General features: G+C 40.2%; 1 protein-coding gene across 1 annotated transcript in view; it reads left to right on the plus strand.

Moving 5' to 3' along the window:
- LOC539323 (protocadherin-23) overlaps nucleotides 1-22,960 on the plus strand; it is a gene marked incomplete at its 5' end in the record, with an annotated part of 135,956 nt that overhangs the window by 44,264 nt on the left and 68,732 nt on the right. The window contains one exon of the mRNA XM_059876472.1: nucleotides 6,557-7,414. Within this exon, the coding sequence (XP_059732455.1) occupies nucleotides 6,557-7,414 (858 nt within the window). The remainder of the gene's footprint in view (nucleotides 1-6,556; nucleotides 7,415-22,960) is intronic.

Genomic DNA, 22,960 nt, shown 5'->3' on the forward strand with positions numbered 1-22,960 from the left:
CAGGATGGGGAACACATGTATACCTGTGGCGGATTCATTTTGATATTTGGCAAAACTAATACAATTATGTAAAGTTTAAAAATAAAATTAAATTAAAAAAAAAAAGATATCAGCTAATATTTTTAGTGGTTTCCTTTTAAGTGACTCTCTTCCTGCCTTTAAAATTCTCCCATTCACTCTTTAAAATTTTTTCATTTTTATTATGATATGACTTAGTGTGAACCTCTTTGAGTTCATCTTGTTTAGGCCTCTCTGTGCTTCTTGGACCTGGATATCTGTTTCCTTTTCAGGTTAGTGATATTTTCAGCTACAATTTCATCAAATAAGGTTATGCCCCTTTCTGTCTCTCTTCCTCTGCGACTCCTATAATGCTAATGTTAGTATGCTTGATATTTTCCTAGAAGTCCCTTGTTGAATTCTCCAGGAGAGAATACTGGAGTGGGTTGCTATTTCCTTCTCCAGTGGATCTTCCCAACTCAGGTATCAAAGCCAGGTCTACCACACTGCAGGGCAGATTCTTTACTATCTGAGCCACAAGGGAAGCCCAGAAGTCCCTTAAATAATCCTTATGAACTTTTTCTTTTTGCTGTTCTGATAAGGTGATTTCCACTATTCTGTCTTCCAGGTCATTCATGTGTTTCTCTGTATCACCTAATCTGTGGTTAATTCCTTCTAGTGTATTTCTCCTTTCAGTTATTGTATTCTTCAGCTCTAATTGGTTCTTTATTATATTTTCTAGTTCCTTTTGAAGTTCCCACTGTATTTTTGTATCCTTTTCCTTATGAAAAGGATGTTCACAAGTTTGATTAACTTTTTTTATGACTTTTGCTTTGAACCATTTATCAGATGAATTACTGTCTCATTAGGCTTCCCTTCACCCAGGGTTTTATATTGCTCTTTGTTTTGTAACATATTCTACTGTCTTTTCATTTTGTTTGATGAAATTAAGGAAAACATGCACATCTTGGTCTTGAAGCCATGTCATTGTATTGGATCATCCCTATGCAGTCTCCCTGTGCCCGGTGGATTAGGCGGGAGAGCTGGATCTAAAGTGACCATGGGCCATGCCTTTTCTCGGGGTGTGCTAGCAGTCACTGCCATGTTGAGGGGCGGGGCCAGGTTTGGAGAGGCTGGAGCCACAATCCTGAGTGAGGTTATCATATCCTTGGTGCTACAGAGTTTCTGTCTTGGCCAGGGGTAGCGATGGGACCCACGAGGCTGGAAGAGGAGCCTTGAGCCAGCCCTGGCCTTTCCCAAGGTGCACTGGTGATTCTGCCTTGTCACAGCCTGGGGCTGGAGCAGGAGGGACTGAGGTCAGAGCCTGTCTCAGATGGGGTGAGGTGTGCTGGGGTGGTCACGGTGGGTTGGTCGGAGCACCAGGCAGGTTGCCACCGTGCCAGGACTGGGAGCAAACAACTGTGTCCATGCTCTCCAAAAGCAGAGTCTCCATTGCCTACAGGCCTCCATTAAGCCCCACTGGTTTTCAGACTGCCTAAAAGGGCTCATATTCCCAGTACTTATCTTCAGGCTGGCATGCCCGATATGGGGCTCAAATCCCTAACAACGAAGGGAAGATCCCTGAGCCTGTGAAATCTTATTCTGTGTTACCCACTAAGTGTGTGGGTCCTGACAAGACTTCTTCTTCTTCCCTAATACTAGACTCCTTGTGGTTCTTCCTTTATAATCTTGGTTTTAGAAGATCAAGTCTGCTAGACTTCAGGTCAATTTAAGAGAGAATTTCTTTTTATATCAATGCAATTTTGTCTTTCTAAGAGGAGGTAAGCTCAGGGTCTTCCCACTCCACCATCTTGATCCCACCTTCTAATTATTTTTTATTTTCTACTTTCTTTCTTTTTACAATGAGAAAGTAGAATTAGGATCAGTGCCTTTGACTAAAAATAAATAGCATTTTTGTCCACACTTCATGTCCTGTGGTAAACTGTGGGCTTTGCTCTGTATCATCCTGACTCTAGGGCTCCCTGTCAAAGGATTTTAAAAGGAAAATAATGGATTTCATACAAATATAAAACTGACAACTTCCAAAGGTTTTTATTCAAGTCATTAGTTAATAAACAAGGCAAAAAGATGTTAAAATTGGTTCAAGGAGAAATCTAAGAAACACACACATGCACACAGAGAGAGAAAATAAGAGATTCTGAAATGCAGAAGAGTTCTAGCCACAGGACAGTAATCATTGCCATTCCACCAGACACAATTAATTTGGATTTCTGTGAACATGAACTGTTTTCATTATGTCTTTAGTTTTCAGCAATTTACAGAAATAAAATGCCTGAAAGACAATGAAGATAAAATACCTGGAAGACAATTCTGATGTCAAAACCAGACTAGTCACACACTGATCTTTATTTTTACCATAGAACATCCACTTATTATTTCCTTCCATTTCAAATTGTTTCAGCATTTTTTCCTGATAGCCTCAAGGACCCAGTCTTCATGTCCAATAGCATCTCATTATCAGTGTGTCTAAAACTGAACATCACTCCCTTTTCATTCACCTCATCATGATCTGGCTGCTTCTAGAATTTCTTCAAGTGCTCAGCCTTTTTTGCTCAATGTGTCCTTAAAAAATCTCGTTACAGATGTAAGCACTGAAAATCCTTGTTCACGCTTTTTACATTGTAGACAGATTGTTGTTATAGTAGTAACATTTCTTAAACTCCTTCTGATATGTGTCCCCAAATCCAATAATGGCTTTTATTATCTATTTATTTACTACTTAGGAACTTGAAACTGAAAGTTGCTCAGTCGTGTCTGACTCTTTGTGACCCCATGGACTGTAGCCTGCCAGGCTCCTCTGTTCTGGAGAGGTCAGAGTACTGGAATGGGCAGCTATTCCCTTCCCCAGGGGATCTTCCCAGCCCAGCGCTCAAACCCAGGTCTCCTGCATTGCAGGCAGATTCTTTACTGTCTGACCCACCAGAGAAGCCCAAAGAATACTGGAGTGGGTAGCCTATCCCTTCCCCAGTGGATCTTCCCAACCCAGGAATTGAACCAGGGTCTCCTGCATTGTGGGCAGATTCTTTACCAACTGAGAATAGGCCCTAAAGTTTAGTTCATAGCAAAGGTCCTCTCCAAAAAAAATGATGTATCCCCCCAGGCATTCAAGTCAGTTCTTGTTTCAATGTGAAACGCCAGCATTGGGAATGCCCCCTTACCTGGCAGCCTAGAAACTTTCACACCCTGATCTGGTACACCTTGGTCAGGTTAGGAGGGGTGAGAAGTGAACCTTTCTTTTATAATTTGTAAGAAGGGTAGTTATAAAGTGATTTTGGGAAAGACAAACCCATGTGATCCTATGGGTTTTCTCAAGCAGAACCATTTTCAAAATAAGGATATGTAAATAAACTTCTGGTTATTGCCCTAAAACTTACCTGTTTCCAGATACTCTTTAGATAGTTTTATATAACCCCAGCATCCTCAGGGAGAAATATCAATAACCTCAGATATGCAGATGACACCACCCTTATGGCAGAAAGTGAAGAACTAAAGAGCCTCTTGATGAAAGTGAAAGAGGAGAGTGAAAAAGTTGGCTTAAAGCTTAACATTCAGAAAACTAAGATCATGGCATCTGGTCCCATCATTTCATGGCAAACAGATGGGGAAACAGTGGAAACAGTGGCTGACTTTATTTGGGGGGCTCCAAAATCACTGCAGATGGTGATTGCAGCCATGAAATTAAAAGATGCTTACTCCTTGGAAGGAAAGTTATGACCAACCTAGACAGCATATTAAAAAGCAGACACATTACTTTGCCAACAAAGGTCCGTCTAGTCAAGACTATGGTTTTTCCAGTGGTCATGTATGGATGTGAGAGTTGGACTATAAAGAAAGCTGAGTGCTGAAGAATTGATGCTTTTGAACTGTGGTGTTAGAGAAGACTCTTGAGAGTCCCTTGGACTGCAAGGAGATCCAACCAGTCCATCCTAAAGGAAATCAGTCCTGAATATTCATTGGAAGGACTGATGTTGAAGCTGAAACTCCAATACTTTGGCCACCTGATGCGAAGATCTGACTCATTGAAAAGACCCTGATGCTAGGAAAGATTGAAGGCAGGAGGAGAAGGGGTAGACAGAGGATGAGATGGCTGGATAACATCACTGACTCAATGGACGTGGGTTTGGGTGGACTCTGGGAGTTGGTGATTGACAGGGAGGCCTGACGTGCTGGGGTTCATGGGGTCACAGCATCGGACACTACTGAGCAACTGAACTGAAGGGTCCTCAAACCTCATTTTAAACAAAACTGGTCTACACACCTTTCAGTCTTTCTCCTAAGCCAGATCATGAGTCTTACCTTCCTTACTGCTTACTTTTCCTCCTCTGATTCTTTGGAATGCATCCACTTCCTCTAGGTGCATATCTTTCCAGAACCCCCTCATTACACAGACACTGTGATAGTCTCCTATCTTTCACTAGTCTAAAAGCTCTGACACTGCTGCCCAGGATTCTTCCTAAAACAGAAATGTGATTCACAGTGTCTTCCTGTCTAAAATCTTGCAGGTAGATTTTAAGATAAAGCCCAGCATCTTGGCAGTGTATACAGGGCAGTTCATGACTGGATATCCTGCTTATCTTCCAGATTTATATTCTTGCCACTGTCAATCCTCTTTCTGCCTACATTCTACCCTCAAATACCCAGGGGACCCTAAATTCTAGTCATACTAAAATGTTTGCAACCTTTGCTTTTTCATAATCCTGGGACTTCATCCAGGTTTGACCCTCTTCCCTCTCCCTCCCCTAAGACTAATAGCCTGGCTTCCTCCCCTTTAGGAGTTAGTTTGGTGTCACTGTTTATAATAAGCATTTTCTTGCCACCCTCATGCGGGACCCTGTGCTCATCTTCTGTCCTCCCAGTGTCCTGCACATGTGAGTTTCACACTGTACTTTAATGTCCAGGTACGGATGTGCCGTTCCTCCTGGACTGTAAACTCTTAGAAGTCAGATCACATCTTCCTCTCCTCATATTCCCAGTGTCCCAACACATATTTGGTACATGACAGGTGTTGTTAAAATGTCTAATGAGGGAATGAATGGCTTTATCAATCACAAATGCCACAGAAATGTAATTTGTCTCACCACCTGTGTTTGGTACAAATTAACATGTCTCATGAAGGCCTTCAAATGCCGTCCCTGCTCCTCAGCCCCCGTACTGCCTGAGGCTGCTGTTTTTTCTGCACTGCTCCACTTCCTCCGTGTGCCTCTGCAGGGTTCAGGAAGTTCTCATGCTGTTGGGAACGGTCCCCACTAGTCCAAGAATGTGGCTGGTAGGTCACTGAACTTCATTTTCCCAACTAATCTTCAGGTTGACTTTAAAATGCCTTTGGAAGCTTTTTATCCTTGAGTTTAGTTTTCTTTTAATTAATTATTTTAATTGGAGGCTAATTACTTTACAATACTGTAGTGGTTTTGCCAAACATTGACATGAATCAGCCATGAGTGTTCATGTGTCCCCTATCCTGAACCCCTCTCCTACCTCCCTCCCCATCCCATCCCTCAGGGTTGTCCCAGTGCACCAGCCCTGAGCACCCTGTCTAATGCATCGAACCTGGACGGCTGATCTGTTTCATATATGGTAATATACATGTCTCAATGCTATTCTCTCAAACCATCCCACCCTCGCCTTCTCCCACAGAGTCCAAAAGTCTGTTCTTTATCTCTGTGTCTCTTTTGCTGTCTTGCATAAAGGGCTTCCCTTGTGGCTCAGCTGGTAAAGAATCCACCTGCAGTGCAGGAGACCTGGGTTTGATCTCTGGTTTGGGAAAATCCCCTGGAGAAGGGAACGGCTACCCACTCCAGCATTCTGGCCTGGAGAATTCTATGGACTCTATAGTCCATGTGTTCACAAAGAGTCGGACACGACTGGGTGACTTTCAGTTTTACTTCTAAATTTTATTCTACTTGGTACCATATACAATAGCAAAAGGAACATATTTTAAAGAATAAAACATAATCCTTGCTTATGTTATGTAAGAGATAGACAAGTGTTCTACTGTCTCTGAAAGAAGTGTTATGGCTCATGCACAAAGGGCCATGTAGAAGAGGACCTTATTCCAGTAATATAACCAACATTCAATCTATAGTGAGTAAGGGGAAAATTAAAAATACGTTGTTATAAATCAATCTGTTAATTTTTGATTGCTATCTACAAATGAACATCGAATACTGTTGCTTATCTCTGCCTACTATTGTTTTATTTCAAGTAAAATATGCATTTTAATCCTTCAAAAAGGAAAAGCATATTACTATAAAAAGTTGAAGTTGAAAAAAAATCATACTGCTGCAAATCAGTCAAAGCGAGTGTTTGAATTACTGATTGAATTAAGATAGATGTTGAATTTTATTTTTTACTTATCCCCTGAGTATTATTATCAGGAAGCTTTGTGAGGGTAGGGACTGGATCATGTACTTACAAAAGTGATAGTGTACTATAATAATCAGGAAATAAATGTTTGTTGGATGAATATATATATATATTCATAGTAAAGAGCTGCTACTTTTTCAATTCAAATATATTCTGAACTTGCTTTCTTTAATAGATGGAAATACTGATGAGTACTTTGCTGTTAATGAAATGTCGGGAGAACTCTCAACCACTCGCGCTTTGGACCGGGAGGAAGTCAGCAACTTCACCCTCGTCATCCTGTGCTCGGATCTGGGGAGCCCGCCGCAAAGCTCCACGGCGCAGCTGCAGGTCAGAGTTCTGGACGACAACGACCACAGCCCTTCCTTCCCCAGGCTGCAGTACCAGGCTTCTGTGAGAGAGGACGCGCAGGTGGGAACCACGGTTCTCGTGCTCTCCTCCGCGGACGAGGATGAGGGCCTGAACGGGCAAACCATGTATTCTCTGGTGCATGAGTCTTCCGGGGCGTTCACCATCGACCCTGTGGCAGGCACACTGAGAACCAGCCGCGCCCTTGACCGGGAAGCCAGGTCTGAGCACGTATTGAAGGCTGTGGCCAGAGACTGTGGTGTCCAAGGCTCACGAAGCACCACGGTGGTTATAAAAGTACATGTCACTGATGTTAATGACAACAGTCCAGTTTTGGAACAGAACCCCCTTGATATTTTTCTTTCCTCTCAGTCACCTACAAACCAAACAGCTGCCATCCTCAGAGCCAGTGACCCAGACTCAGGACCCAATGGCACCGTCACGTTCAGCTTCGCAGAGCCGCAGTCAGTGCTTTCTATTAATGAATACACAGGAGCAATTCAACTTCAGCAAATTCCGTCTTCAGAATATTTTCCTATTTGGCTGCAGTTAAAAGCTGTGGATCAAGGGGTCCCAGCTAGGACAACCACTGGTCTCCTGGTCATTCACATGGAAGGAGAAGATGTAAGGATCTCCTTCAGCCAGCATCTGTATAAAGGGATCGTGCCTGAAAATTGTGAGGCAGGTGAGTGTCAAGTGTCCCAGTTTGGGCAAAATGCTTAAAACTATCAAAGCATTAAAACTATGAATTTCTGAGTCCAGCCAATTCTTGGTATTACAATTTTCATTCAGCATATGTTATTAAAAATATATACTCAAATACAGTAATATATTCACACCCCTTTCAAGACAACAAAAACTAATAAAAACACTGAAATCATTCAGGACTCTTGAACTTTAAGTTTAAAATCTCAAAAAACCCACATTAATTTAAATGTTTATGAATCCTGAACAACTACATTTCCTAAATGACTTTCCTGGAAATACAATGAGAGGTGAAATGTGCTGTGGTTCAGTGACTGCCACTGTGTGTCCTTGGGAAGCTGGCTCTCGTGGCCTCCGGTTCCCAACCTGCAAATTAGGGATGAGTTTGGTACCTACCTCATTAGGGTGTTCTGAGGACCGAATGAGCCACTTCATATAAAGCCTTTAAAACAGTATCTGACTCAGAATCAGTGTGTAATTTTAAGGAAGTGTGATTTTTCTTATTATTACTTCATTTTGATACAGTCAGTATTACTTTTAAATAATGCAGTAATATCTGATCTTCAAAGAATTTGGCAAGATTATACTACTCAGAACAGGCTTCTGTGAATGGTGACTGTTTTTCCTCATAATGCTAAATTATTTTTCAGTTATTTCCCTACTCAAATTTATGCCATAATGGGAAACATAAATAATTAATTCCAATGATCTTTCTACCCTAAAGAAAAAACCCATTTGCAGATAGTTGTGAATGGAAAGAAATCCAATCTAGATGATTATATCTAACTAGAGAGTTGAAATATAAACCTTCTGAATCTTTGAACCAGCCAGAGGGCAAATCACGTGGACTCCAGGGCTTGGGGGAGGAGGAGTTTGCTTTCAACAAGTCTGATGTGTGCTGTTTGATTTCTCCAGTTGTTCTTTGTTTTTGCTTTGTTATTCTGGATTCAATTTCACTTTATTCATACCCAAAACAACCACTGTTTAAAAGGCAGCTTGAATTTTTCTGAAATTGTTTTATTTACTTCATAGTGAAAATATTTGTTACACATTATCACACATTTGTTACACATTATATTCTCTATAAAAAGAGAATATTCAACTTAATATTGAATGTCAAGTTAGGATTCTTCTCAATTACATATTATTAACCCCAGTTGCATCTTCTTTTGAATTACGGTTATCTCATGGGCTGCTTATTCAGAAGGCCTCTTATGATTCTAAACATTATTAGGGGTAAATTGCAGTTACCTTCATTAAATGAAATAATAGCATCTTCCAAAATAACTAGAAATTTCCACCTATTCTTAGGTGTAATGAGAATTCCACGGAAGAGTTAAATGTTAAATAATATGAGATACTCCATAGAGCTGTGTTTCCTCATGAGAGCTATACATCCTAACTCCAGAGCAGAGCCTGATAGAAAGAAAGGTAAAATTTTCTAAATAATAATAATTAATATATTTGTGCTAAATAATACAGCACAAAATATATTAATCAATCTTGAAATGTATTTGATAAAATCATAGAATTTTTAAGTCCAGCTTTTATCAGCAGTGAACATATAAACATTTTTTCCTTAACTGATGATCTTTCAGTCTCTACTTGAATCTCTCAGTGATTGAGAGTCTAGGACAGTGGTTCTTGAACTTGGGTATGAAACAAGCACTCTCTCATGATTGCAGAAGTTTCTGCTTCAGTAATCTGGGATCCAGGAACTATCATTTTTAATGCTCTGTAGGTGATTTGATTACATGACAAAGTTGGAAAACTCTTTCATTTGGAAAGTAATTCCTGTGTTAAACCCAGATCTGCCTCATTTATGTATGTCCGTAAATTCTAGTCCTGCCATCTGGAGTATTCCACTGATCTACATGGTTGCTTGTTCTTTAAATGTTTTATTTGCTCCTTCAACAAAAATTCTATCGAACATTATGTGCCAGGTACATTTCTATCGGGATATGTTAGTGAACAAAAAGACAAAGATGCTTGTCCTTGAGAGGCTTGCATTCCAGCAGGGGTAAAAAGACAATATCAGTGAACGTAATAAATAGCTAAAAAGTAGTGTATGTTCAGTTCAGTTCAGTCGCTCAGTCGTGTCCGACTCTTTGCGACCCCATGAATCGCAGCATGCCAGGCCTTCCTGTCCATCACCAACTCCCGGAGTTCACTCAGACTCACATCCATTGAGTCAGTGATGACATCCAGCCATCTCATCCTCTGTCGTCCCCTTCTCCTCCCACCCCCAATCCCTCCTAGCATCAGAGTCTTTTCCAATGAGTCAACTCTTCACATGAGGTGGCCAAAGTACTGGAGTTTCAGCTTTAGGATCATTCCTTCCAAAGAAATCCCAGGGCTGATCTCCTTCAGAATGGACTGGTTGGATCTCCTTGCAGTCCAAGGGACTCTCAAGAGTCTTCTCCAACACCACACTTCAAAAACATCAATTCTTCAGCACTGAGCTTTCTTCACAGTCCAACTCTCACATCCATACATGACCACTGGAAAAACCATAGCCTTGACTAGACGGACCTTTGTTGGCAAAGTAATGTCTCTGCTTTTGAATATGCTATCTAGGTTGGTCATAACTTTCCTTCCAAGGAGTAAGCGTCTTTTAATTTCATGGCTGCAATCACCATCTGCAGTGATTTTGGAGCCCAGAAAATAAAGTCAGCCACTGTTTCCACTGTTTCCCCATCTATTCCCCATGAAGTGATGGGACCAGATGTCACGATCTTCATTTTCTGAATGTTCAGTCTTAAACCAACTTTTTCACTCTCCTCTTTCACCTTCATCAAGAGGCTTTTGAGTTCCTTTTCACTTTCTGCCGTAAGGGTGGTGCCATCTGCATATCCGAGGTTTTTGATATTTCTCCTGGCAATCTTGATTCCAGCTTGTGCTTCTTCCAGCCCAGCATTTCTCATGATGTACTATGCATATAAGTTAAATAAGCAGGGTGACAATATACAGCCTTGACGTACTCCTTTTCCTATTTGGAACCAGTCTGTTGTTCCATGTCCAATTCTAACTGTTGCTTCCTGACCTGCATACAAATTTCTCAAGAGGCAGGTCAGGTGGTCTGGTATTCCTATGTCTTTCAGAACTCTCCACAGTTTATTGTGATCCACACAGTCAAAGGCTTTAGCATAGTCAATAAGGCAGAAATAGATGTTTTTCTGGAACTCTCTTGTTTTTTCCATGATCCAGCGGATGTTGGCAATTTGGTCTCTGGTTCCTCTGCCTTTTCTAAAACCAGCTTGAACATCTGGAAGTTCATGGTTCATGTATTGTTGAAGCCTGGCTTGGAGAATTTTGAGCATTACTTTACTAGCGTGTGAGATGCATGCAGTTGTGTGGTAGTTTGAGCATTCTTTGGCATTGCCTTTCTTTGGGATTGGAATGAAAACTTACCTTTTCCAGTCCTGTGGCCACTGCTGAGTTTTCCAAATTTGCTGGTATATTGTGTGCTGCCCTTTCACAGCATCATCTTTCAAGATTTGAAATAGCTCAACTGGAATTCCATCACCTCCACTAACTTTGTTCGTAGTGATTCTTTCTTTTTTTTTTTTTAATTATTATTTTTTTAATTTTATATAGACTAACCAGGAAAATCCCTATGGTATTCATTTATATGATAATAAATTCTTTTTTAGAAGCTCTCTGAGCTTACAAGTAGCATTATTTAAATAACCCTCAAATCACAGTTGAATATGAAATGCATCCAAAAATTTTTCATAACAAGAGGGTCACACTGCTGCTACTAAGTCACTGCAGTCGTGTTCGACTCTGTGCGACCCCATAGACAGCAGCCCACCAGGCTCCCCCGTCCCTCGGATTCTCCAAGCAAGAATACTGGAGTGGGTTGCCATTTCCTTCTCCAGTAGTGATGCTTTCTAAGGCCCACTTGACTTCACATTCCAGGATGTCTGGTCTAGGTGACTGATCACACCATCATGATTATCTGGGTCATGAAGATCTTTTTTGTACAGTTCTTCTGTGTATTCTTGCCACCTCTTCTTAATATCTTCTGCTTCTGTTAGGTCCATACCATTTCTGTCCTTTATCGAGCCCATCTTTGCATGAAATGTTCCCTTGGTATCTCTAATTTTCTTGAAGAAATCTCTAGTCTTTCTCATTCTGTTGTTTTCCTCTATTTCTTTGCATTGATAGCCGAGGAAGGCTTTCTTATCTCTCCTTGCTATTCTTTGGAACTCCACATTCAGATGCTTATATCTTTCCTTTTCTCCTTTGCTTTTCGCTTCTCTTCTTTTCACAGCTATTTGTAAGGCCTCCCCAGACAGCCATTTTTCTTTTTTGCATTTCTTTTCCATGGGGATGGTCTTGATCCCTGTCTCCTGTACAATGTCACAGTGTATGTTAGCTGGTGTTAAAAGCTGTGGTATGAAGAAACAGCAGGATTCCTGGCGAGGGCACAAAGACGATTTTAGATGGCAGGTTAGGACTGGCATTAGTGAGCAAGTGAAATTTGGGGCAAAGACATAAAGAAAGGAGGTAGCCATTCATATATATGGGAAAGTAGCATTTCCAAAGAAAAAGAGGAGAAATCCAGTGGGAACTCACCTGGTTTGTTCATGAACAGTAAAGGGGACTGTGTGACTAAAGCAGAGTAAGCAAGGTGAAAGTGAAAGTGAAAGTGAAGTTGTGTCTCACTCTTTGCGACCCCATGGACTATAGCCTGCCAGGATCCTCTGTCCCTGGGATTTTCTAGGCAAGAATACTGGAGTGAGTGGGTTGCCATTTCCTTCTCCAGGAGATATTCCCAATGCAGGGATTGAACCTGGGTCTGCTTCATTGTAGGCAGACGCTTTACTGTCTGAGCCACCAGGGAAGTCAAGCAAGATGAAGAATGGTAAAAACTGAGGTCAGAAGAAGACAAAAAGAAGAGGTGGTGTCTTGTAGATCACTGGGAGGTCTTTGACTTTTACTGAAAATAGTTTTTCTTTCTCTAGTTCATTCAGTTATTCTTTACATAATGAGATTTCCAACCACTGCTAGTGAATAGTCTCACCCAATACAAATTCTGCAGAGTAGGAGGCATCAAGTAAATTATCCCTCAAAAGAATTGGCATAGACTAAGTCAGTTGTCATTATCACACTTATTCACATTAGTAAATGAAATTTCTAAAAATTAAGTAATGTGTCTGGCCATTTCCTAATTAACATATCATTTCTCAAGTCACCCAGAATCAATTTCTTTGTAGGATTAACCCCCCAAAAAAGCCCATATCTAGGGCATCCCAAAGAAAGCCCAATATGAAATTAAGCTATAGATTAGGAAGTTTAATAATGTTTATGGTTGAATTGAGAAATGATTGAATAATAACACTAATGAACACTGCCATGGAAGGGAAAAATTTTGTACCTGATTTCATTTTTTCAATGTGCCATTCATTTATTTGTCCAGGATTCGCTCTGCTGATAGGAGGCAGCTGTTATGGGAGGAAACTACCCTTGTTTTGGTCCATTTCTCATCACTCAACCTTCCATCTACCCCCAGCCATAGCAGTTGGAATTAATCATTATGGTTAACAGTAAACGGGTCTGAGATTAAAAAAAAAAAAAAAATTAGGGTGGAAGACTAAATTAGTCTCTTACCTCTGAAGGTGGGCCTCCTGCTGCAGATTCAGGCAGAAAAGCTGATGAACACATGGGTGGCGGCAGTGGCTTAGTCACTAAGTTGTGTCTGACTCTTGCGACCCCATGGATTGTAGCCCAACAGGCTCCTCTGCCCATGGGATTTCCCAGGCAAGAATACTGGAGTAGGTTGCCATTTCCTTCTCCATGGCATCTTTCCAACCCAGGGATCAAACCCAGGTCTCCAGCATTGCAGGCAGATTCTTTATTCTTTACCAGGAAAGCTAGAATATGTGGGTGGAAAGACTTTATTCTGCTGTGGCATATTGTGTTTTTTTTGACCTCTGATCAGAGTCATCCTTCTTAATCTTCTTGCATTTAGAATTATTGAACTAAATTTGACTGGTACCTTTTAAATAGAGCCTAACAGTTTAAAATTTTGTTTGTTAATCTTACATATAGACAAGGTTAGAAATATTCTGGCAGTAAGCATATGTTATCCATAAATATTCAGGTAGGCATGCACTACAAAACATCTAAAACAATGGGTTGAGATCTTGTTTTGAAGAGTAGCTATGACATGTGTGAAGGGCATGGAGCTTACAGGAAGAGTAGCCTAAAAGCTGTATGACAGGAAGCACAACAAGAAAGGAAAAGATGATGGTTAAGAAGGCTATTGAATCTGGTTTAATGCAACTAATCTACACCCACATCAGCAGGATTTCCTAGGCCCTGGTGGACAACAGTGACGAGGTGCATAAAATATTGATTAACATTTCATCTGGCCAAAGCTTTGCCTGGAGTGTGAATTCTGCCAGGTCATAACAAGGGCACCAAAAGGTGATTTTTAAAAAATTTGGATTCCAATGGTTTCATTCATTTCTTTTCAGTCACTCAGTCATGTCTGACCCTTTGCGACCCCATGGACTGTAGCATGCCAGGCTTCCCTGTCCATCACCAACTCCTGGAGCTTGCTCAAATTCATGTCCATCGAGTCGGTGATGCCATCCAACCATCTCATCCTCTGTCATTGCCTTCTCCTCCTGCCTTCAATCTTTCCCAGCATCAGGGTCTGTTCCAGTGAGTCAGTTCTTCATATCAGGTGGCCAAAGTGTTGGAGTTTCAGCTTCAACATCAGTCCTTCCAATGAATATTCAAGACTGATTTCCATTAGGGTGGACTGGATTGATCTCCTTGCAGTCTAAGGGACTCTCAAGAGCCTTTTCCAACCCCACAGTTCAAAAGCATCAATTCTTCAGTGCTCAGCTTTCTTTATAGTCCAACTCTCACATCCATACATGACTACTGGAAAAACCATAGCTTTGACTAGACAGACCTTTTTTGGCAAAGTAATGTCTCTGCTTTTTAATATGCTGTCTAGGTTGGTCATAGCTTTTCTTCCAAGGAGCAAGTGTCTTTTAATTTCATGGCTGCAATCACCATCTGCAGTGATTTTGGAGCCCAGGAAAATAAAGTCTCTCACTATTTCCATTGTTTCCTCATCTGTTTGCCTTGAAGTGACAGGATTTCAAGTGATAGATGCCATGATGTTCGTTTATTGAATGTGGAGTTTTAAGCCAACTTTTTCACTCTCCTCTTTCACTTTCTTCAAGATTCTCTTTAGTTCTTCTCTTTCTGCCATAAGGGTGGTATCATCTATATATTTGAGGTTATTGATATTTCTCCCAGCAATCTTGATTCCAGCTTGTGCTTCATCCAGCCTGGCATTTTGCATGATGTACTCTGCATATAAATTAAATAAGCAGGGTGACAATATACAGCCGTGATGTACTGCTTTCCCAATTTGGAACCAGTCCATTGTTCCATGTCCAGTTCTAACTGTTGCTTCCTGACCTGCATACAGATTTCTCAGGAGGCAGATAAGGTGGCCTGAAATTCCCACCTCTTTAAGAATTTTCCACATTATGTTGTGATCCACACAGTCAAAGGCTTTGGCATGGTTACTAAGGCAGAAATACATGTTTTTATGGAACTCTCTTCCTTTTTCAATGATCCAGTGGATGTTGGCAATTTGATCTGTGTTTCCTCTGCCTTTTCTAAATCCAGCTTGAACCTCTGGAAGTTCAGGATTCACATACTATTGAAGTGTGGCTTGGAGAATTTTGAGCATTACTTTGCTAGCGTGTGTGATGAGTGCAATTGTGCAGTAGTTTGAACAGTCTTTGGCATTGCCAAAGAATGGAATGAAAACTGACCTTTTCTAGTCTTGTGGTCACTGCTGAGTTTTCCAAATTTGCTGGCAAATTGAGTGCAGCACTTTCACAGCATCATCTTTTAGGATTTGAAATAGCTCAGTTTGAATTCCATCACCTCCATTAGCTTTGTTTGTAGTGATGCTTCCTAAGGCCCACTTGAATTCACATTCCAGGATGTCTGGCTCTAGATGAGTGATCACACCATCATGGTTATCTGGGTCATGAAGATCTTTGTATAGTTCTTCCATGTATCCTCATTGCCTTCTCCTTCCAATGGTTTTAAAACATTGTAAATCCATTGATTAGTGTTTAAATGGCCTTGACATAAATTATTTAATAGCATTTTATAATTTCCAGCTTTGCTTCACTCTCCAATATGCCTGCAATTTTGATCTTTATTTTCAAATGAAAAATCTTGGAAGCTGCCTATTGGAAGTTTATATTTTCTGTAGTTTAAATGGCCTGTCAGTAGGAGCACTTGACATCTGAGTTAATTATTTTTTGTACTATCCTAAGTTTTAATCATTTTAAACTGTTTTTAACATTTAGATTTTTTTAAGAAAATAAAAATTAAAACAACTCAATTTTTATATTTGTTTAACATTTCTTTCTTGGAAAGCCTACAAGTTTGAATTTCAATTAATATTGTATCTTTCTATTGACAGCATTAAACTTAACACTTCAACTGTTTAAAACAGAATGTAGTTTAATTATATATATAAATAATTTTTATAGCTTATAGCATTTTAGAAGCAGCCCTTTGGTAGATAAAATCTCTTTATGTCATGAAATACTCACTTTTTCATAGAAAGAGTCATCACAGAAGGTGCCAGTTGCCTATAAGAGAGAGGTTAGATGTACTGCAAGGTGGCAAGAAAAGCTGAAGCTCAAGTGATTCCCCACCCTTCACTCTTACCACTTAGTCTTCCTTTTATACCTGCATGAGAAGAAATATAAGCATTCTGAATTTTTCTGAAGTGGAAGATAAACCACTTGGTTGTCCATGACATTCTAACCCATTAAACCATTTACATGCTCCTTCTAGAAGCCAGCTTTTATTTCTTCTGTTTCACTTCCAAAGCTTTGGTTATACCAGTAAGGGTGAATCAGCAGCTATTCCCCAATGTGGACTTTCTACAATTTCATGTATTTTTAAATAATTACTATGAGAGGAAAAATTGAAATTATGAATTGCGTTGATACCTTGGTTAAAAATGACTAGTCAGACATTGAAGACTTGAGATAAAATTAACATAATGATGTCTGAGGGCAGTCTAAGTATTAAAATACATTTAACATTCTCTACTAAATAAATTTGATCTTGATATTTTGGAGGAAAACCCATCTTCTGGCCCTTTGAAATTGATCCAGAATTCTGGCTCCTACAGTGGGTCAGGTTGGGCACATGTATGTGGAGTATGGAAATAGCATAGGAGTTAGTATAGCTGAGTGTATCTCTACTGCTCTCCTGCCCAGGTTGGACAACTTTCCCACTCCTTCTGGAAAGTGGAGATGGAAACAACTGATTCACAGGGAAACCATAAGGATCAAGTGAGGTAATAAGAGTCTACTAGTCACAGTTTTCATTGTTACTCTTATCTTCCTTCTGTCCCAAATCCTTAATTGAATTCCATAAAGTTAGCTGAGTATAAATTCTCACCAGAACAGCTAATAGTTACTTAGCAAGTATTTAACAGCAATTAAATATTTGCAGTTTTAAAAACCCTACCAGTCCTCTCTGTTTTACTTGGTCTCCAAACCGGATAAGAACTATATTCATATAAGAACTATAAGGTGTTAGAGTTCCTATAATTTTGGAAGTGATGTCTCTATGTCGTCTACAACTTTGGAAAAGGGTTCAATATATAACATTTTATGATAATGAAAAGAAGGAAGCAAACAACATCTCTCATTTCTATTCATTCTTTAAGGCTGGTCTCCTATTTGGAATGGAATTTATTGGAATGAGTGCCCTCTAAGTTACCATTGGCTAACAGTGTCAAATTCTATCACCTTACATATGACTCTAAGGTAGCTCCAGAGGAGAGAGGAGGGGAAAGTCCTCTTGAAAGAAGGTGAACATCTCACAAGGCAGTTTTCATTTTGTGAATTAACCCCAGTCCCACATCTAAGCCTCAGCTATATAGGCTCAAGACGTAATCTTAGCAAACCAAGTTCTTCCCTTGACGTTGGGGATCACTAACCATTAGAAAGGGGACTGATATATAAACCAGAGTACAATTCTCCTAGACCCTGGTGGCTCAGATGGCAAAGAATCTGCCTGCAATGCAAGAGACCCGAGTTTGATCCCTGGATCAGAAAGATCCCTGGAGAAGGAAATGGCTACCCACTCCAATATTCTTGCCTGGAGAATTCCATAGACAGAGGAGCCTGGCAAGCTATAGTCCACAAGGTCACAAAGAGTCAAATATAACGACGTGACTAACACTTTCATTTTTACAGTTATTTTTCTTATAGAAAAACTATAATTGCCCTCTGGATTAAAGTAGTCATTTCAGAATGACCAGCTTTCTCTGGGAAAAAGGATGCAGGAAGCCAGATTATACTCAGAAGTTTGCTTGTTAATCTTATATAGTTCAAGTAGGAGAGAATTATATCCTACTTGAATGTCCTCAGCCCATGTTAGCCTTTCTTAAGAAAGAACTCACACAGCATTGCCAAGTAGAATTTTATGAGCCTCTCATGATCGTCTGGGCTTGCATTGCTCATTGACTTCCTTTTGATCACACATCCGTTCTTGTGTCTTAACGCCTCCATCAAGCCTTCTGCCCTGGGAATGATTCTGTTCCTTCAGGTGATTTTGTATAGCTCTCTTCTTAACTATTATATTTTGTTTAGAGATGTAACAGAGTTAATATTTTTAACAGCTACTTTTTAACAAATGTTTAAGTACACAGCAAAATTGAGGGGAAAGCACAGAGGTTTCCCATGTACCCTTTGCCCCAATGACTCATGCATTCCCTCCCTCATTATTAGCATCCTTCCCAGAGTGACGGTGGTGGTGGTTAGTCAGTAAGTAAGATCTGACTCTTGTGACCTCATAGACTGTAGCCCTCCAGGCACCTCTGTTCATGGAATTTCCCAGGCAAGAATACTGGAGTGGGCTGCCATTTGCTTCTTCATCCCAGAGTGATACATTTGCTAAAATCTGTGAACCTACATTGATTCATCATAATCTCCCAAAGTTTCCAGTTTTCTTTAGGGTTCACCCTTGGTGTTGTACGTTCTATGGCTGTAAATGTTGTTCAGTCACTCAGTCGTGTCTGACTCTTTGTGACCCCATGGACTGCAGGACGCCAGGCCTCTCTGTCCCTATGCATCTCCCAAAGTTTGCCCAAGTTCATGTCTGTTGCATTGATGGTGCCATCCAGCCTTCTCATCCTTTGATGCTCTCTTCTCCTCCTGCCCTTAATCTTTCCCAACATCAGGGACTTTTCCAATGAGTCAGCTGTTCACATCAGATGACCAAGATACTGGAGTTTCAGCATCAGTCCTTCCAATGAGTATTCAGGGTTGATTTCCCTTAAGATGATGGGTTTGATCTCCTTGCTGTCCAAGGGACTCTCAGGAGTCTTCTCCAGCATCATAGTTCAAAGGCATCAATTTTTTGGTGCTCCACCTTCTTCACAGTCCAGCTTTCACAACCATATGTGACCACTGGGAAGACCATTGCCTTGACTATATGGACTTTTGTTGGCAGAGTAGTGTCTAACATGTATAAATGTGTTAAACCTATCTCTAGGTTTGTCATAGACCTGCTAAGAAACAAATGGTTTCTGATTTCATGGCTGTAGTCCTAGCTGCAGTGATTTTAGAGCCTAAGAAGAGGAAATCTGTCACTACTTCCACCTTTTCCCCGTCTATTTGCCATGAAGTAATTGGGCCAGATGCCATGATCTTAGGTTTTTGTTTTTGTTTTGTTTTTTAATATTTAGTTTTAAGCCAGCTCTGGAGGGAATGGCAAACTGCCCCAGTATACTTGCCATGAGAACCTCATGAACTGTGTAAAAGGACAAACAAGTTTAGATAAATGTATAGTAACATGGGGTCGCAAAGAGTGAATGAACTGAACTGATAGTAACATGTGTCCACCATTATTATATCATACAGAGTAGATTCTCTGCCTAAAAAATATACTTTTCCTACCCATCCTTTTCCCCATACTCCCTGCCTAAACCCAGGCAACCACTGAGCTTGTTACTGTCTCTATAGTTTTGCCTTTTACAAGTTGTCATATAGTTGGAATCATATAGTATGATTCCATATGTAGCCTTCTGTATATTCCATATGTAGCCTTCTGTATATTCCATATGTAGCCTTTTCAGATTTGCTTCTTTTACTTAGTGATATGCATATAATGTTTCTCCATGTCTATTGGTTGCTTGAGAGCTCATTTCTTTTCAGCATTGAATAGTATTCCATTGTCTAGATATTGCAGTTTATATACCCACCTACTGAAGGACATCTTGGTTGTTTTGAAGTTTTGGCAGTTACCGATAAATTTCTATAAGAACCAGGGTACAGGTTTTTATGTAGACAGAAATTTCCAACTCCTTTGGGTTAATTTTAGGGAGTATGATTCCTAGATCTTATGGTAAGACTATATTTAGTTTTGTAAGAAAGTGCCAAGCTGTCTTCCAAAGTGGTTGTACCATTTTGCTTTTCCACCAGCAATCAATGAATGAGAGTTCCTGTTGCTGCATATCTTTGCTAGCATATGATGTTGTCAGTGTTCCAAGTTTTAACCATTCTAATAGATATATGGTTCTATGTCATTTTAGTTTGCATTTCTATGATGAATATGATGTGAATATCTTCATATGCTTACTTTCCACCTGTATATTTTCTTTGTGAGTGTTTTTACAGGTCTTTTGTTGATTTTCAAGCAGGTTGTTTGTTAACGTTGAGTTTAAGAGTTCTTTGTATGTTCTGAATAATAGGCCTTCATCAGATATGTCTTTTGCAAAAATATTCTCTCAGTCTATGTCTAGTCTTTTCTCTCTCTTGGCAGTATCTTTTGCTGAGTAGAAAATTTAATTTTAATAAAGGCCAGCATTTTAATTCCATCTTTCTGGGATCCTGCCTTTGGTGTTGTATCTAAAAAGTTATCACCAAACCCAGAGTCAACTAAATTTTCTCCAGTGTCTAGGAGTTTTGTGTTTCAGCATTTTGAATTCAGGTCCATGACCTATGTTGACTTAATTTTTTAAAAGGCATAAGATCCTTGTACAGATTCTTTTTTTTTTTTTTTTTTGCATGTGGAAGCCCAGTGTCCCTCCACCATTCATTGAAAAGACTATCCATCGTATTGCCTTTGCTCTTTGGCCAAAGATTAGTTGACTGTGTTTACATATGTCTATTTTGGGGGCTCTGTATTCTGTTCCATTGATCTATTTGTCTTATCCTTTCATCTTGATTACTGTAGCTTTATAGTCTTGAAGTCAAGTAGTCATATTCATCCAACTTTGTTATTTTCCTGAGGGTTAATATTTTTTTACTATTTATTTCTACTCTTTTCTATATTGCCTGTCTGTTAATAGGAGTTTCCACCTATTCTGTGAGAGGCATTAACTTATTTTGGACTCATGAGGATAGTTAAAGCAGAAATGCAAACAAAGAATATTCTGCCTCTGACAAGCAAAATGGGTGGTCCTTACTATAAACAGAGATTTCTCCTGAGGAAATCTGCCACATGGAAAGAAGGGAAAGCCCATTCCTTCATGCTGTTGGAGAGTGCAGGAAGGGCTAGAAGAAAATATGTAGGAAACAAGTGGTGAGCTGTGAGCATCCTGACCCTCTTCCCCAAAGCTTTCAACCCTGAGAGGGCCAGTGAGACAGCCTAAAGGAAAAGCTAAAAGCAGAGGACACTTTGGAACTCTGGAGGACACTGCTTCATGGGATAACTTTTTCCTAACACAGGTGAGTGGAAGCAGATTCAAATGGGCAACATGTTTAGGTCAAGAGAAGGCACAAGCAAATGTTCCATTCTTGTTTGCCTCTTGCAAGGCCCAAAAGACCTCTCATAGTCCCAACATTCCCAGATGCAGATTAATGCAGAGTAGAGGCCAACGGGCTTGTCATGAGGACCATGGCTGCCAGTGATGAGATGAGCCCCTTCCTAAGTCTGTTGGGTAGATAGCCAAAACACAGGATTACATAGCATGCCAAGTACCAAAAACTGAGACATCAAAAGCAGTTTCAGTGGGGCCAGGCCAGCAGGGTAGAGTTCTGAGCCTGAACGTGTTCACATGAAAGACCAGATTCATTGCCAGGAGACAAATTCTAAGAGCCAGTGGACAGCACACATAGGTGCTGCCCCCCCCCCCCCCGCCCCCATCACTGCAGGTCTCCTCCAACTGGTGTCATCTTCAGAGCAGCAGCAGCAAAAGAGGAGGAACCCTCAAAGACTGGGCATGAATCTAAAACCTCTAACTTACTTGAGAGCACTGCTTCAAGAGGACAGCCTGAGAAAACATGAGTATCATGTCAATCATGGTGCTCTTAAGGAATATTACACCAATCATGAAAAAGTACAGAAATGATTTTTTTTCTTTGCACATCAAAGTTGTGCTGTGTAAAACTAACTTTGCTTCATTTGCTAAACTCTTAGCATGGCCACCTCAGGCGAAGAGCTGACTCATTGGAAAAGACTCTGATGCTGGGAGGGGTTGGGGGCAGGAGGAGAAGGGGATGACAGAGGATGAGATGGCTGGATGATATCACTGACTCGATAGATGTGAGTCTGAGTGAACTCCAGGAGTTGGTGATGGACAGGGAGGCCTGGCGTGCTGCGATTCATGGGGCCGCAAAGAGTCGGACACGACTGAGCGACTGAACTGAACTGAACTGTACTGAAGAATAGCACATTGGCTAAAACAAAAGAAAACCACACTGTGAAGAAAATGTCTAGGTTTTTACTCTTAAATGTCTGCATTCAAGTCACTTTACAATTTCCTTAAGAATAAGAGAGTGGATTATTATTATTATTTAAGTTAAAGAGTCCCTATGGACTGTAGCCCACCAGATTCTGTCTCCAAGGGATTCTCTAGGCAAGAACACTGGAGTGGGTTACCATTTCCTTCTCCAGGGGATCTTCCCAACTCAGGGATCGAACCCGTGTCTCCTGCATTGCAGGCAGACTTTTACTCACTGAGTCACCAGAGAACTGCTCAGAAGGGAGCATGCATGCACATCAGGATGTCAATATTACAGAGAAATAAATTTTCATCTTGTTTTTTTTAAAAAAATACTCTTATCTCTATTCTCAAGGATGCCAGATAAATGGTGACAGTGTACACAGTGTTATGCACCAAATACTCATTTTTTTAAACATATAGGAAACAAGTGGTCAGCCTTGTAAACACCCTTGAACATCCCTTTCATTTCTTCTCTTACAAGACAGTTTTGATGATCAAATAAGTACCTCATAATCTATAAAACATTTTACTTTCATTATTAATAACAGTTATCGCAGAGATGAAAATATAGCCAGGAGTACTTTGGAGAAGCTTCCCTTTTATGGAAGGCAGAACCAGGAAAGAGCTTGCTCCTAGTAGGTGTTCACCAAATATTTGTTGAAATAATTTCATCATTTAACTGCTATACTTCTAAAAAGACAAAAAGTTTATGCCTGAATGAGAATAAAACCAGGCCACAAAAAAAAAAAAAAAAAAAGATGAGGAAGACATTTAGTT

This window comes from Bos taurus, chromosome 17, assembly GCF_002263795.3.
Source record: "Bos taurus isolate L1 Dominette 01449 registration number 42190680 breed Hereford chromosome 17, ARS-UCD2.0, whole genome shotgun sequence".
Lineage (NCBI taxonomy): Eukaryota > Metazoa > Chordata > Mammalia > Artiodactyla > Bovidae > Bos > Bos taurus.